General features: G+C 34.4%; 1 protein-coding gene across 1 annotated transcript; it reads left to right on the plus strand.

Moving 5' to 3' along the window:
• Nucleotides 1-696: 696 nt before the first annotated feature.
• LOC132315837 (metalloendoproteinase 2-MMP-like) lies at nucleotides 697-2,023 on the plus strand. Its single transcript, XM_059814249.1, has one exon. It carries the CDS (start codon nucleotides 903-905, stop codon nucleotides 1,875-1,877), a length of 975 nt encoding a protein of 324 aa, XP_059670232.1. The 5' UTR covers nucleotides 697-902; the 3' UTR covers nucleotides 1,878-2,023.
• Nucleotides 2,024-17,855: the final 15,832 nt, after the last annotated feature.

The following is a 17,855-nucleotide window of genomic DNA, read 5'->3' on the forward strand; positions in this document are numbered from 1 at the left end:
TTAATACCGCATTATGCACATAAACTTTTATTTTTTAGTTCTCGATTTACCCCACGACTTCCTTTCGTCATTAGTGTTCACTCTATCAAATCATTTACACCATACCATTTTATGATAACAACAAATTTCATGAGGATTTTTTTTTTATTTTATTTTTAAATATGAAAAACTATACAGATAAAATTATACAAACAAGCACACCATTTTATCATACTTGACCTTCTGAAATAATAATAATAATAATAATAATAATAATAATCTAAACAAACAAACACTCATATTTTAGTTTGCCAGTCCTCAATCCTCGTTGCTAACTTGGGTTGTCCTACAATTTTTTCCTTCGATCATTAATTTCTAGTTTGGCGGTCCTCATTGTCCTTACATTATTTTTATTTTATTTTTGCCGGTGAAAGTTTTCCACACGTTTCTTTCACAATAATACAAATTGACCCCCAGTCTTCCTTCTTTTAATTTGTTGAATTTTAATAAAATAGTGCTTTGTTTGCATGAGACTACATGTGAACTCTAGTTCCCTTCAAATTGTATGCAATATTTAAGACACCCAAAGTCTACACCCAAATGACCCGTCTTAAGGACTTCAAATTTTTTGAGACCCAATTTTTATTCAAAATTAAATTGGAATACGCACTTACCCTCTATAAATTAGTACTCTTGGGGACTCCATTACATACTCAAAACAAAAACAAAGCCTTCTTCAGTTCTTGCAACACACTTACAATGGTCCAATTAATTCGAAATTTGACTTCTTTGATTATAATTGTATGTGATGAAAAACTTGAACATGCACTTACGTAACCTCTCTATAAATTGGCAGTCTTTGGGACACCAAAACATACCAAAAACCAACACAAACCCTAATCTGTTCTTACAACAAACTTACAATGGCCCCTAATCTCTCTCTTCTTTTAGGTGTTTTCCTTCTCCTCCTCGTCACCGTTCAATCCAAAAATCACACGAAACCACCCGAAAAAGGCTTCAAGTTCCTCCAGCACTTGGAGGGACACCACAAGGGCGAGACAGTGAAGGGCCTTCACGAGCTCAAACGCTATCTCGAGAAATTCGGCTACTTGAACTATGGTACTACTGGTACTCATCATCATTCAAAGACTACCACTACTACAATGAGCAATCTCAACCATGCAAATGACGACGAGTTCGACGACCTCTTAGAGGCTGCAGTGAGAGCATACCAATCAAATTATCACTTGAAGGTCACCGGAAGCTTAGACTCCGAAACCATTCAAGAAATGATGCTCCCAAGATGTGGTGTTCCTGATAATATTGTGAATGCCACAAACTCATTTCCAAGCAGAAAAATGAAACACCCCAAAGTTTTCGACATGGTTGCTCAGTACACATTCTTCCCAGGAATGCCGAGGTGGCCTCTATCAAAAACCCGTCTCACTTATAGCTTCCAATCCAGTGCACAAGTTGTGGGATTGCAAACACTGAGGTCTGTGTGCTCGCGAGCTTTCCAAAAATGGCAAAATGTGAGCCCATTCACTTTTGTGGAAGCTCCCCAGGGTGCAACCGGAGACATTGTTATTGGTTTCCATCGTGGTAATCATAACGACGGGGCTCCATTTGATGGTTCAGGTGGTACATTGGCTCATGCTTTTGCACCAACAAAAGGATGGTTCCACTACGATGCTGATGAGAATTGGAGTACTAATCCGACGAGCATGAACCAAATAGACTTGGAATCGGTTGCAGTTCATGAGATAGGGCATGTTCTCGGGCTTGGACACAGTAGAGATAGGAATGCCATTATGTTCGCCTCGTATTCTCATAACCCTATCAGGAGAGATCTAAATACTGATGACATCCAAGGAATACGCGCCTTGTACTCTTCTTAAGTACATGGTAGAACCTTGCGTTAAGCAGTACTACTATATATATATATATAAAATAAGCCTATATATGGTGTTTTGTTTTATGTTATTGTCATAATGTTGCTACTATGAGAAAAAGAAAATAAGTGAATACTGATGTTGAACCTGTACTCAACAAGAATTGTACTTGCGGCTTGTTAACTTGTGTAAAAAAAAAATTCAATTTCAGTGGAAGTTATCTGCATGCATGAGATAGATATATATATATATATATTGTTAACTTATGTAATAAAAAATTTCAATTTCAGTGGAAGTTTTTTCTTTAGTTAAAGAATTTCAGTGGAAGTTATTGTTAACTTATGTAATAAAAAATTTCAATTTCAGTGTAAAAAATTTCAATTTCAGTGTGTAAAAAATTTCAATTCAATTTCAGTGGCTACTGAAATTGAAATTTTTTATTACATAAGTTAACAAGCCGCGAGTACAACTCTTGTTGAATAACTAAAATTGAAATTTTTTATTACATAAGTTAACAATCCGCGAGTACAACTCTTGTTGAATACAGGTTCAACATCAGTATTCACTTATTTTCTTTCTCTCATAGTAGCAACATTATGACAATAACATAAAAGAAAACACCGTATATAAGCCTATATATATTATTTTTCTCTTTGAAAGAAGGTTTTTATTCAAAAATACCAACTGCTCTTTCAGTCACACTTGGCATTCTCACAGTTCTAACTTTTGAACAAGTGCACTAATATTGCAATTTGTTGTGATGAACTGTTTTATTTTAGAATATATGTAGGCTGGCTTTAGTTAGATATCCTAGCCTTTTCAGGAGGCTTGAAAACTACTTGAATAAAAAGCAGTTTGAGAAAACTAATGATGTATTACAGAAATTGGCCTTTCATATGGTGTTTTTTTATCTTTTCTTTTTTTGATAGTCGGGTGTTCAGGCTTTGCCCCAACTAATACACGGGATTCATGCTAAGCATACATTCTTGATACATGCGGTTGTATTTTTTTAGTTGTGTGATTCGCCATCTTTTCAATGAACGTGTAATTTTTTTTTTTTTAAACAATATTATCCTTCTATCAATAGATCAGTGGCCTAACAGTATCAGTCCCTTACCTCCAAAAAGGAGGTTAAGGGTTCAATAGTTAGTGGAGTCGTGTGTGTGTGAGTACAAATTATGAAAAAAATAATAATATTACCTTTGTCACCCACGAGAAAAAATCTCTTTTTCACATTGGATATGGCACAATAATAGAATGACACATATTGATGTTTTGAAAAAATGAATTTTACCAAATGCTGATATGGATAAGGAAAAAATATTATTCATTTGTGCACAAAGTACCTTACTATTTTAGGTATGTAAATACTATTTTTGTGCGCAAATGTATTACTCTTATGCACGCACGTATCATTTTTTGTATATGTCATCAAAATGATATGCACACAAAAATACTTTGGTGCACAAGTACTCTTCGTTAATGGTTTTTTGCACTTTACCAAAATATATATATATATATATATATATAGTTGTTTTACAAATATGTCCAACTCTTAATCCCAAAATTCAAAAACACAAATCCCACATCTTTTTCTAAAAACTTATTTATTACCCTAGCACTTAGTGAGGTTGAAAATAAATATAACTTCGAAGCTGCTTGTTGCCTGCTATGGCTTGCTTCGCCTGAGCTGATAAACAACTTTCAGTTGTTTGATTTCAAAGTTATTGGGCTTCTTGGGCTTGATGGGGTTGGTCAGATTGGATTGTTGGGGGTTGGGCCTCTTATGAGGTCTTTTATTGTTTTACTTTTCTTCTTCTCTTGGGCCTTGCCTTTGTACATTATTCACATCTGTATAATTGCTTGACTTTTCCAGAAAATAAAATAAAATAAATATAACTTATATTTTTTTTAAATTCATATAAATTTAAACTTAAACTCTTTTGTCTTGCTTTTGAAGCCTACATTATTATGGTAAATCACTACAACATATCATTACTGCGTTTACATTTCTAATAATCTACATACATACATATATATATATATATATATATATTGCCAATCACATAAATATATGATCGACTAGAGCAAAAAGAAAAATTAAACTAACGTCCCCTCATTTAATAAAGATTTATGAATATTCGTACTTAGAAATTTTTGGTAAATGGTGCTTATATGAAAAAATATTTTAAATCATATATTAATCTCAATTAGCATGTCTTTGCAGTATCGAAAAGCGGGAAAAACTAGGACATGTTTGTAATGTTTTATGATATTATTTTTCCGATCTTGGTTTTTAAATTTGAGCTCATATCATGTTTGAGATGGCTGATATTGGTTTGGAATAGTTCATAACATATCATATATTTTGGTTCAAACCTATATCATCAAATTGGTGATATTGTGTGTTTTGGTACTATAGTAGAGAAACTAAAGCAAATTTCTGAATTTTCTAAAACAAATTTTCGTTACCAAACATGATTCCGATTTTTATCCAAAACACTAATATAACAAAAAAATGGTTGTTTTGGTATTGACAAAAAAATAAAAAAATATAACGTCTAAAACATATCACATGCCAAATGGGCCCTAAAGTATTATGATACCAAGATGACAAAAATACAAATAGCAACAATGATATCATATATCCTAATATTTTTAGTTGTCACTTTTTAAATGAAAATTTCTATAGCTACTCATTGTATACGTTTCTATTATACCTTTTTATTTTATTTTTTATTTTTTTGAAAGGCTTTATACCTCTTTATTTTGTTCTTAATAATCATGTTTTACTAAAGTTTATAGGATTTTGTATAGTTAAAATGGTACTTTAATTTATTGTACTCTCTCTATCTCAAAAAAATGTCATGCTTTCTTTTTTGGTCCGTTTCAAAATAATTGTCACTTTCCTTTTTCAACTAATATATTTTACATCTTTTTATATATGTTCTTACAATTTAAAATTTCAAACTTAAATATTCAAAACTTATAAAGACAAATTAGTAACTTTTCATGGAGACAAGGCATGTTCCACATGTCCTCTTAAAACTTAAATTGAGACAGAGGTAATATTATTTATCTTTCATCAGGTAATATTTATATATATCTTTCTCAAAGTGGAATCAAATTACACATTTTTTTTTTTTGCAAAATTGAATTTCTATAATTGGCCACAAACTGTTGGTAGTCTTCCTAGGCAAACTAGGAGTAGGAGTTACATTGTACCGATTGGACTATGGTTTATCTTGTCCCTCCGTGGGACACGCCATTGACCCTAGCGAGTTTGGTCAGGTATGTAATAATAATACTAATAATATCAACTTGGTCTTCCTCTCAACACAATCAAAAACTTCTCTAATGCAAAACACGCCAATGACCCCCGCCTAGTATGGTTCGGCATTCCATTCAAAAAGATATGAAACCAACTGGGAGTTCTGAGCATCAAGCTGACCTTAGTATCTTCCTTTCAATTTCAAATATATATATATATATATATATATATATATATATATATGTACACACACACACAGACAAATACAATTTTTTCCTTCTATCATTAATTTCGAATTTGGCGGTCCTCATTGTTAGCTTGGGTACTTGTCCTTTCATTTCTATTTATTTATATATATATATATATATATATATATATATTTGTACACACACACACAGACAAATACAATTTTTTCCTTCTATCATTAATTTCGAATTTGGCGGTCCTCATTGTTAGCTTGGGTACTTGTCCTTTCATTTTTATTTATTTATTTTGGTGAAAGTATTGCACACGTTTCTTTCACAATAATACAAATTGACCCCAGTCTTCCTTCTTTTAATTTGTTGAATTTTAATAAAATCGGGCTTTGTTTGCATGAGACTAAATGTGAACTCTAGTTCCCTAGCTTCAATTTCTTTGCAATATTTAAGACACCCAAAGTCTACACCCAAATGACCCGTCTTAAGGACTTTAAATTTATTGAGACCTAATTTTTATTCAAAATTAAATTGGAACATGCACTTACTCACCCTTTATAAATTATTACTCTTGGGGACTCCATTACATACTCAAAACAAAAACAAAGCCTTCTTCTGTTCTTGCAACACACTTACAATGGCCCCTAATCTCTCTCTTCTATTAGGAGCTTTCCTTCTCCTCCTCGTCGCCGTTCAGTCTAAAAACCACACGAAACCACCCGAAAAAGGCTTCAAGTTCCTCCAGCACTTGGAGGGATGCCACAAGGGGCAGACAGTGAAAGGCCTTCATGAGCTCAAACGCTATCTCAAGAAATTCGGCTACTTGAATTATGGCACTACTAATAACCATCATCATTCAAAGAGTACTGCTACAATTAGCAATCTCAACCATGCAAACGACGACGTGTTCGATGACATTCTAGAGTCTGCAGTGAGATCACACCAATCATATTATCACTTGAAGGCATGGTTATCAAAATCGCTATTCTGAGTTGTAAAATTGCACGATTCTACGATTCAAAATCCAAAATCGATTCAAATCGTAATAAAATCATTCAATGGGTAGAATTGAATGTAGAATCAGTAGAATCGGGGATATAATCGTAGAATCGTAAGATTATACAGGATTCTATCGATTCTACAAATTTCATAATACATCGTCAAAGAGTAACCCCAATTTGTTAAAGACTAACCCCAATTTCATAATACACACCAGCAAAGATTGTTATTCAATCATGAATCCTAAAGGTTTCATCACTCTAACTATACTACAGGTGAAGAAAAGAGGGGAATTCACTGGATATTCACAGAAATCATATTAAAATCACATAAATAGGCAAAACATGGTACCTTCATCGCTGATCGTCAGTCGCTACCTTCATCGCTGATCGTCAGTCGCTGGTCTTCGTCGGTCGCTGCTCGCCGGTCGTTGCTTCATCGGTCGTTGCTCGCAGGTCGCTGATTGCTCCCCTCTGGTCGCCGCTCGTGTCGCTGATCCCATCTTCTTCGTCGCTGCTCCCCTCTTCTTTATTGTTCCTCTTCCTTCACAGACTTTGAAAGCAAAGATAGATACTGACGGAGGATTATTCAAATGTCATGTGCGAAAAAGACCTCCGTGATCTGCCCTTCCTTCACAGACTTTGACCCAGAAACGTCTAGAAAGTATTAAATATTAAATAAATATTTTTTTTTGGATGGTAATATTAAATAGATATTCTGTAACAAGTATATATAAGATACAATAAAAAATAAATAAAAAGTTATATATATATATATATAATTAATTTATTTTTCAAAATATTATAAATCTAAATATAATTACTAATATAATATAGGAGTTAATTTAATGTAAAAAATATCTCTTAAATGTCAAATTTTATTCTTGATACGCTATGTTGAGGTTAAATATATTTGATGATCTGTTTTGGACTTATTTTTGTTATATTTTATAGATCTTGTTGTTTAAAAAGTTAGTTTCAATTATTTTTTCACAATTTGGTAGAATCTTACGATTCACGATCCGATTCTACGATTTCGATTCTACGGAGACCAAAACGATTCTGCGTAGAATCCCGATTTTAACAACCTTGCTTGAAGGTCATCGGGAGCCTAGACTCCGAAACCGTCCAGCAAATGATTCTCCCTAGATGTGGTGTGGCTAATGTTGTCAACAATGCAACAAATATGAAACACCCCCGACTTTTCAACATGGTTGCTCAATACTCATTTTTCCCGGGAAGGCCGAGGTAGCCTGCAACAAAACCTGTCTCACTTATAGCTTCCAATCCAGTGCACAGGTTGTGGGATTGCAAGAACTGAGGTCGGTATGCTCGCGGGCTTTTCAAAAATGGCAAGATGTGAGCTGATTCACGTGTGCGGAAGCTCCGCAGGGCGCAGATAGGGACATTGTTATCGGCTTCCATCGCGGTAATCATGGCGATGGTGATCAGAATGCATTTGATGGTCGGGGTCAGACATCTGCTCATGCGTTTCCACCAACAAGAGGATGGTTCCACTATGATGCTGATGAGGATTGGAGTAGTAATCCGAACACGGACCAAATAGACTTGGAATCAATTGCAGTTCATGAGATAGGGCATGTTCTTGGGCTTGGACACAATGAAGATCTAAATGCCATTATGTATGCATATTTGTCTTATGGAACTATTAAGAGGGATCTGAGTGCTAATGATATAGAAGGGATACGCGTCTTGTACTCTTCTTGAATACATGCTAAAACCGAGAAATTATTGTATGAACCAAGTCCACCATCAAATTTGCCTGAGTTGGTGGAGTACACCAATTAATTTTAGACGGATGGGATAAAAAATTATTTTTATATTCAATTTGCCACGTCAGCGCAACTGGGTGAAGAAATGGACGAAGAGAAACAAAGAAATGTTCTCTCTCTTCTTTGCCCAAAACCGGTGTTTAATAGTGCTTATGATGCCCGACGGTGAAGTGGCGGCAGCGGCGATGAGCTGCGGCGATGGACAGGTTCGGCCGTGAGCTTGCGGCTTAGGATTGATGGCGGCCGACGAGACGGTAATGGGCTCGGTACGGCTGTAGAGAAGTCGGCTGACTTGGCCGTGATGTCGGCTGTAAAGAAGTCGGAACAGTGATGTCGGCTGTTCCGCACTCTCTACCGTGAGTCATCCACAGTTCCTTTCACTGCCGACCTTCCCTCTTGTTTGCCGACTGCCGGTTGTTTCTCTCAAAATACCTCTCCTCTGATGATTTAGGCTTTTCTTTGGAGGGTCATGAATCCTAATTTCTAGGGTTTCATCATACATACACACATACATAATAAGATCTTCATTATTGTCTTCGTCGCCGTCCTAACTGTTCTGCGCTCTCCATCGCGAGTCATCCACGGTTCCTCTCACCGCCGACCTTCCCTCTTGCTCGCCGGCTACCGATGTTTCTCTCAAAATGCCTCTCCTATGATGACTTAGGCTTTTCTTTAGAGGGTAATGAATCCTAATTTCTAGGGTTTCATCATATATACACACATGCATAATAAGATCCTCATCGTCGTCTTTGTCGCCGTCCTAATTCATTGATCAAATAAACGGAGATGAGGGTTTGGGAATCGAATTCCCAAATAAGAGAGAGAAAACGTCTGTTTGTTTCTCTCCGTCAATTTCTTCACCCAGTTGCGATGATGTGGCAAATTGAATATAAAAATAATTTTTTATTCCATATGTCTAAAATTAATTGTTATAGTCCACCAACTCAGCCAAATGAGATGGTGGACTTGGTTCATACAATAATTTCTCGCTAAAATCAAGTTAATTAGCATATATAATATATATATATAGGCCTATGGCGTTTTGTTTTATGTTATTATGAAAAAAAGGAAATAAGAACATTTTCAACCCAATGCTATTTGGGCTGTTATTTTTAAAATATAGCAGATGGGCTTCAAATGGGCTCTCCAATGGGCAGCCATTTCACCTGCCAAATTTTAACTTTACCAATTTTAGTGCCAATTGTAGCACAAGAAATGACAATTGCTATTTCTGATCTGCTTCTATTTCGTTCCTCCTATGTCTTTAGGATAACAGAGAGAAAGAAGAGAACGGCGGCAACAGATATGAAATCTCGACCTCAACCCTGCCCTCCTCTCTCCGTCTCTCTCTCTCTCTCCTACACCACACACTCTCTCCTCAAACCATAGACAACTCGCCTACACCATAGCCATTTCTCCGTCATTTTAAAACTCTAGAAGGAAGCAACTGGTATGCTTTTTGATTTAAAAATTTTCAATTTCATTCTAAAATCCGGCATGGGCTTTGTATTTGGGATCCAAATTTTCTCTCTCTATGCATATGTTTTGTGTTGATTTGATTTCCATGTGTGTGTATATGTATTTTTGCAGTCTTCAATTCAATTTTAGTATTGATTTGTTGATTGGCTTCCTTTAGTTATTCTTTCTGCGATTTCCCAATTGGGTCTTGATTCTTAATGATCTGTTTTACAAGTATGTTTATTGGGTAATTGGTAATTTAAGCTCCAGCCTCCTAATATGAAGTGAATTTTGGATTAATTTCCATTATGTGTATTAATATGAAGTTCTGCTACCTGTTGACAATTTCTGAAACTTCATGCATCTTTTTTTCCCATCAAATAAATGGAACTATTTGGATATTCATTTTTCTCATCTTTTTTTACATATTCACTTGTTTACATATTCCCCAATTATTTCACTCAATTGTTAATTCTGATATTCATCTATTTGGAAATTCATTTTCTCATGTGAATGAAAAATTCATTCTCGGAATTATTAGTGCAAATTTTAATTTTAATTGATATTTGGCTCTTAAGATCTGGGAAACAAATTGGGAATACATAATCAATAAATTGATTTAAAATATTCTGTTCCCTTACTTTTGCATCACTAGAAGGTAAATTACTAATCACGTTGTGACTAATGTCTAATTAATTCGCTAAAAAGGATAAACATGAATCGTGTTTGCCGATGAAACATAGAAAAATTTGGTTTAGTTTACAATGAGACACCACTATTAAAGTATAGAGCTGGAAGAATCTTTGGATAATAAATCTATGGTTTCCATGTTATTAATTTTAACTTCTTCTCAGAGTGATAGACTCTCTCTCAATCTCTTCCCACCAGAAAAAATAATAATAATAATAATAATTAGTGATAAGTGTTTTGATAAAACATAACATTTTGCATGAAATGCACTATTGGAGCATAATTGGTAAAATGTAGTATTTTGACACTGTAACACCTGTCAAAATATAAATTTGGCATGTGAAAATAACTTTTAGCATTGGAGAACAATGTTGAGTTTTAATCAAATTAATCCATGTAGAAACAAGAATACTTAATTAAAGAGTAATTTAGACTCGTACCTGATTGATGATTAACGCACATATGCCTTTAGAATATCCATATAATCCTCTGAATTTCTATAAAATATTAGAGCGCTTTACCCCCTTCTGAGAGTTGTCGATATGATAGGATTGAATAAGGGTTTTTGTAATACCCCTAGTTTTAAAAGGATATAATTGGATTAAAGGTGTGTTTAACTAATTTGTTTAAATTAAATTTTTGTTTTAATTATTGTATTTAAATTGTGTGGTTTGTTTAATGATGTTATTTAAGAGTATTTTTATTTCTTTTAATTGAATTACTTGTTTTAATTGTTTTAAATTGTTTATTGATTTGTTAGTTTTTTTAAATGAATTAATTGGATTAAATTAGAAGTTATTGATTATAATATGAACTTGGGGTTATATTCTTTTAGGAATTACGGTTTAGCCGACTGGGTTTAATTAGGGTTTCTGTCTCTAATTACAATTGGACCTAGGTTTTAGTATTTCCTATATATATACTATTATAAGTCTGTATGAGGGTGGTAGAACTCTGTTTCACGAACAGTGAGTTTTTTAGAGAAAACAGAGAGAATGAGCATTAGGGTTTCGGCCAAGAACCAAGGTTGAACAAAGGAGAGGAAGAAGAGGTGTTGCTCGTGGGTTGAACCTAGGGTAACAAAGGAGTGGACGACAGTCAAGAGGTCACCGAAAAGTTTGGACAGAGGACGGTTAAAGGTTTCAAACCAAAACTACAGAGGCAAGTTCTCTCCTTTCTCTCTCCCGTTGGCCTGTGTTCTGTGCATCCTAGATATCTCTAGGATTTTAATCGGATATTAAATGGATCTTACATGCTTTATATAGGTTAAATTAAGTAGCTATATGTGTTAAAATTAAACTGAAATCGTTCTTGAAAGTTTGGGTTAGTGGTTGATTTGTAAGCATGTTTGAATCGGTAATAGTTTATATGGTTTTTTTTAATGCAAACTGTTTTAACTAAATAACTGGAATGATGTAAGATGAAATTTAGACCCTTAGGTTCAGTTTTAATAAAGAACAGAGGAGGTGGAAATGGCCGGAGACGATGCAGAAGGCCGTAGAAGCGGCAGAAACGCAGACGTTCTCAGAGAGGGAGAGAGCCGGCTCTATAGAAGAGGGAGCCGGCTCCCCCCAAGAGTGGAGCCGCCTCTAAGGAAAGTGGAATAGGCTCTACCCTTCTAGAGCCGGCTCCAATAAATATTGGAGCCCGCTCCATCATTTTTTGGAGCCTACTCAACTAGTTTAAGAGCAAGCTCCCCTTTTATGCGTGACATCTGATGGTTTGGGCACTGTTTGGAACTTTAAATTGTCGCAAGGACTGAAATAAAAATTTTAAGAGTAATTTCAAGGGGTTTTAAACTCTCTAATTACGAAATTTGGTTTATAGAGCAATTAGAATAAACAGTGTAAAAATAAGCAACTTTGCACGCTGCAAACGGATAGGAAGGACTAATTTGCTAAATCTTGTTTTAAAAATTTAACAAATTGTAGTGTAGACTCCAAACATTATAATGGCTTGTTTTAGAGCCTAATATGCATAATTAGTGTCCTTGTGCTCATGGATTTAATAGTAAAGAAGTATACAACGGTGTAGGCTGCTAATGGATGAAGGGGGTTTAATAGCAATTTAACGGAATATTTATATATTTATAAATCTTGTTGGTGTGGCATGCTAGGATCATTTAATTAACAAGTTTGATCTAGGCATATCTTGGATGTTAATTGTTGAAATACTAAATACTTTTCTGGAATGCATGGATTTAAGCTTAAAATCTTAATTGCGGTAACATTAAGCATTTCACTGCAATTATTTGGATTAGGGTTTGGACTTAAATTGCTAAACTAGTACTTAGGTTCTGTCAATCTAATTGGATGTTGGCCTGGAATTAATTGAAGAATTAAATATATATTTTCTGTCAATTACCTGGATGGATGCTGGAATTTAACTTGACGAATTAGTAAACTTTGTCTCGTTTGATTACATGGATGGATTCTGGATTTGTAGTTGATGACTTGTTTAAATTCTGTGTTTATTAACTATATGAATACTGTGGACTTTATTTGATGTACTGCTTATAATGTTGCATCATTTACGGATCTTTTGCATGTATGTACCGGTATGGGACGGTGTCATACGAAGGGATGGATTAGGTCACAAAGCTAATTCCTACCCATTCATACATATGGAATAGATTAATTAAAACAGTTAAATCCTACATGGTTTCATGCCCTGTCAACTAAAACAGCTGAACGACATACTGGATGATTGTTTATATTTCTGTATTAGGAAGGATAGGATTTTAACTAAAACGTTTAAATCATAATTACATGTTGTGTCTTGAGCAAGGAACTGTTGACCAGCACCACATTGTACTTGGAGGGAACTTATATATATAATTGGGATAGGTATTTAATTAAAACATTTAAATCCTAATTTTTTGTTGTGTCATGGTAACGAATAGTTGAGCGGCACTACATTGGTTTGGATGGGAATTTATATATATAAATTATAGTACCGCGGTTTGAGCTTGAGTCTCATAGTCGACGGTTAGGGTGCGTATATGCAGTAGGATACGTAGCTAGCTATGTTGGTTGAGGTATACCCTGTTAGGCTTAGGTAGTCATGCCCAGTCAGGTGCGTATTGCATGTTACCTTCTATTCAGGTTGAGACCCTTAGCATAGTTCAGTGAGAGTTCTGTAGTGTGGATATATATTTATCTATTATGGACTATATAGATATGGTTGAGACATCTAGAATGTATCTGCGTATCGGGTCTCTGTTTGGATTGTAATTAGGATAGAACTTGTTCGTGGGCCTGACCCACTATTATTTTTTTCAGGTAACGGATGGTTCCAGGTCTTAGATCTTGTTCATGCTGAGCAGAGACGGCTTCTCATTCTTCCGACGACGTAGGAGCTTCTTCATGTTTTAGCAGTGGAGTTCTTCAGTTGATGATTTCAGTGTTTGAGTTTTTAGGGGTCCACCAGATGGATTCCCAAGTTATATTAGAAATGGGGAATTTGGATGTATCAGAATAATTCTTTATTAATTTAATTTTATTCTGAGGTTTCAGTATTTGGATTATCATTCTAGTTTCTTTTCAACAAAATTTTATTTATTCCTGTTTCCTTATTTGTATTCTGTGTTCGTTTATTGCTAATTGGTTTGATATCCTCGGGTAATCGGGCGTGGGCCTCGCCAACCCGCATCTGAAAATCCGGGGGTATCACAGTTTTAAAACCCTCATATATAACAACAACTGGGGGGGGGGGGGGGGACGGCTTCTCTACAAACAAGCATACCTAAGTTTCCCTTCCTATAATGGAAACTTAGATATCAATGGTTAGAATTAAATCACACCAAATAAGTTGGAAAACCATAATCCAACGGTATAAAAACCAAACTCTCAATTAGACCACCAAATTAGAAAGTACAAACCCAATCCATCAAATATCAATAATTATATTGCAATCCTATTTTAGATAACGTAGTGCAAAGAACCATAAAATATTTTTTATTATTTAAATATATATATATATATATATATATATAAATTCCAAGAATCTCCCACTTGGTCCATGCACTCTAAGTTTTATAAAATAACACTATGGATTGCAACATATTTTATAAAAGTTGAGTGGCCACTCATTTTTATTTAGAAAACACAATTATCAAAATTGATGGATTGAAACTTTAGAACACTCTTCTCCATAAATTTCCTCAATAGTGGATCATGAATGCGTAGACAAGTAATATATTAGTCTAAACAATTCTATGGTCTCAAAACCGATTCCATCTAAGATTCAAGCAAATATAGTGATTTTTACTGTATTCATGAGATGCGCAAACTGCATGTGGTTTAAACGCACACCTCACTATCCGTCCTGCTTTATACCATCGCGGTATGTCACCTGAACATATTACAGCAAACCACCAACCTTCTGTTCAGTGTGAGGGTTTACCGTTATAGAGCCAATCCCACATCTAGCCCAAGCTATCCTCATGGAGTGTGAAATACTCCTACAGGCAAACTTTAATATTTATATTTGGATTTACCAATGTGGTGTTAATCTCACATCTAATCCAAACAACCTAATTAGTGAAATACCACTCCCAAACAAATCTTATATTTGGATTTACTGATATGGCGTCAATTTCATATCTAACCCAAATAACCGTATGAGTGAAATATCACTCTCAAACAACCTTTAATAATTATTTTGGATTTACCGATGTGGTGTCAATCTCACATACATCTAACCCAAACACCTAATAAGTGAAATACCACTCCCAAACAAACATAATAGCACATGCATAAACCGTATATATCAAGATAATAATAATGATGCATCATAACTTTATTTTGGATGCAAATAACTGTCACCATAAGGCGTAAGCTGGAGGAAAAATAACTGCCACCACAAGGCGTAAAGAAACTAACTGTAATGTAGCATATACAAAAGAAATACCAGACATCATAACATAATGACTCTCGAACACCTATCCGAATCACGTGCTCTTTAAATACTTTATTATCTTCAGCTGAAGACTTTAGTAAGAGGATTTGCAATAATCTTTCTGTAACCATATGGGGAAATCTTAATGGCACTTAAATCTTAACTTTCTCACGCTTGAAAATGTACTTTATGTCAATGGGCTTACTACGTTTAGTCACCTTTAAATTGTTTCCATATACTTAATTAATATAAGCCTTTAGAGATAGTCCAAGTATTCCAGTAACATGATCTCTATGGATCCTAATGCCAAGGACATACTTTACATACCTATGTCCTTCACGTCAAAACTTTACATAAAAATCTTAATATCATGTATCACATGAATATCATTGCTACCTTGCAAAATATCATCAACTTATAGGACAAGGAAAACAAAATGACTCCCACTGAACTTGAGGTATATGCATTTATCCATAACATTCTTTTTGAACATCACTGTATCAAAGTTTAAATACCACTGCTATAAAACTTGCTTAAGCCATAAATAAGCGATAATGAAAGAATGACTCTTAAAGAGTCTTTTAATGAAATTGGAGAAAAATCTCAAAGAAATCAACACTTAACTTTTGCTTAAGCACTTGGCCATCAATTTTGTCTTTATATCCATCAGACACCTCAAAATCACCAACTATAGCATACTTCCAAGCTCTAGAAGATCTCCTAACAGGCTTAGGAACTAGATTAGAGACTAAAAGAAAGGTTTGCAAAGGAAAAAATAACTAAATGAGTGGAAATAACTGAAAGAATGGGAATATAAGCTTTAACTGAAACCACTGAAGAAAGTGGAATGAAGCCTGAAATAAATGGAATAAATACTGAAAATTGCTCATCTGCAAAAAGAAACTACAGTATTCTAAACTCCTACTAGATTCGCAACTTTCATCAAATTTGTATGACATATTCCAATAATCTCCATACGTCTATAGGATAGTAAAATCTCGAATCCTTTAATCTTTCAAGATGCCCAATAAAATAATCATTGGTAATGTGAGTATTAAACTCCTTAATATCTGCATTATATAATTCTGTCTCTATAAGACATCCCTACACTTTCTATTTTCTGTAACTTTATTATGTATAGGAAAACTAGGAGTGATGTATTGTGGCACAATGCACTGCTCTTTAAGTATGTACTGAAAATACTACAATTTACACTGTCCTTATCCATTCTCCCCATAAAACTCACCACCTTAGTTTGATCTTTATACCATAATCTTTATACCAACTACTTTCAACTTTAGTCTAGAAGATTTTACACACATCAAGTGCTTCGGACTTCTGGTGGATTAAGTACACAATCATACCTTAAGAATTCGTCAATGAAGACAATGAAATATTTTTGCTGCAAATGAGTTACAATAAGAAATTAACCACAAATATCGTTATAAATATAGTCCAAACGACCAAATGACCGATCAGCCTCAAAATTGCGTTTCTTAGCATCTATCCTTTGACACAACCAATGCATAAAATTTATGACCGAATAATCTCATCATTGACCGAGCGTTCAAGTCTCTTTTGAGAGACATTCCCCAATATCCTATGCATAGCATAAATGAATCCTCTCTAACCAAAACACGATTTTATTCGGAAGGCATTAAGTTATTGAAAAACAAGAAGCAAGTAGGATTACACCCGAATCCATCCACTATGTCTATACCTATACTTTTACCAAGTTAGGCTCAAATATTAACATGGCAATTTTCTTTCCTGCTTTGGCTTTCTTTTCCACCACAATAACCTTTTCTTTTTTATATCCTTTTATTTCTATAGGATCAACATTTATCATTCCATGATCAATGTCTTTTCATGTATTGTTCTGCCTTCTTTATTCTGTTTAGCCTTATTCATTTTCTTGCCGCCTAGTTTCTTCTTGAAACTTTTATTGCTGACACGATAAGATGAGCTGACTCATTTTTAATGCCCATGAGTCACTCCCCTTCAATCACACAAAATGCTAATAGCTGATTAATACCACATTTAACTCTTTCTTGATTAAATCAAGGAGCTCATTGGCAGTATCAAAAAATTAGAATACTACCCTGAATAGTATCACCAATAGAAGTATAAATGAACCTAATGGCATCATAGTACCTTTAGTCCACTTAAAAATGCAATAATTTTCTAGCTAAGAAGACTCTAAACTGGGCATATGAGTTTCTTCCTCAAAAAACATAGACTCGTGGTCTGAGAAACCCAATATAATATCAACATCTGTCTTCTAGGCAATATAATTTTAACCATTCAATGGTTCAATCCCTATGAGCTATCTTTAAATTGCAGAAGTGTCTGTAACCTGAATAAATGTTATATTGAATAACACCATATAAACAACATATAAAATATTATGTCACAGTTTTAGGAATTATTACTTTAATTCGTGCTTGGGGTTTTAAGCCGAATTTATCAGGGTGTTTTACTAAGTGCAAAACTATCCACCCTGCGGGAACAGATAAAATGCCATCTAAAAATCACCTTTTGGCAGAATTTTAGATTTTACTTTACCCCCAAACTTGCGATAAATCACACATAGACCTATTTGATTATACTTAAATTTATTGCTAAACACTTCCACTACCTTTTGGCAAGAGGTTATTTAGTTATAATTCAAGCACTCT

This window comes from Cornus florida, unplaced genomic scaffold (genome assembly GCF_030987335.1).
Source record: "Cornus florida cultivar Cherokee Brave unplaced genomic scaffold, ASM3098733v1 CherokeeBrave_3.0.0_Hap2_Chr07, whole genome shotgun sequence".
NCBI classification, from domain to species: domain Eukaryota; kingdom Viridiplantae; phylum Streptophyta; class Magnoliopsida; order Cornales; family Cornaceae; genus Cornus; species Cornus florida.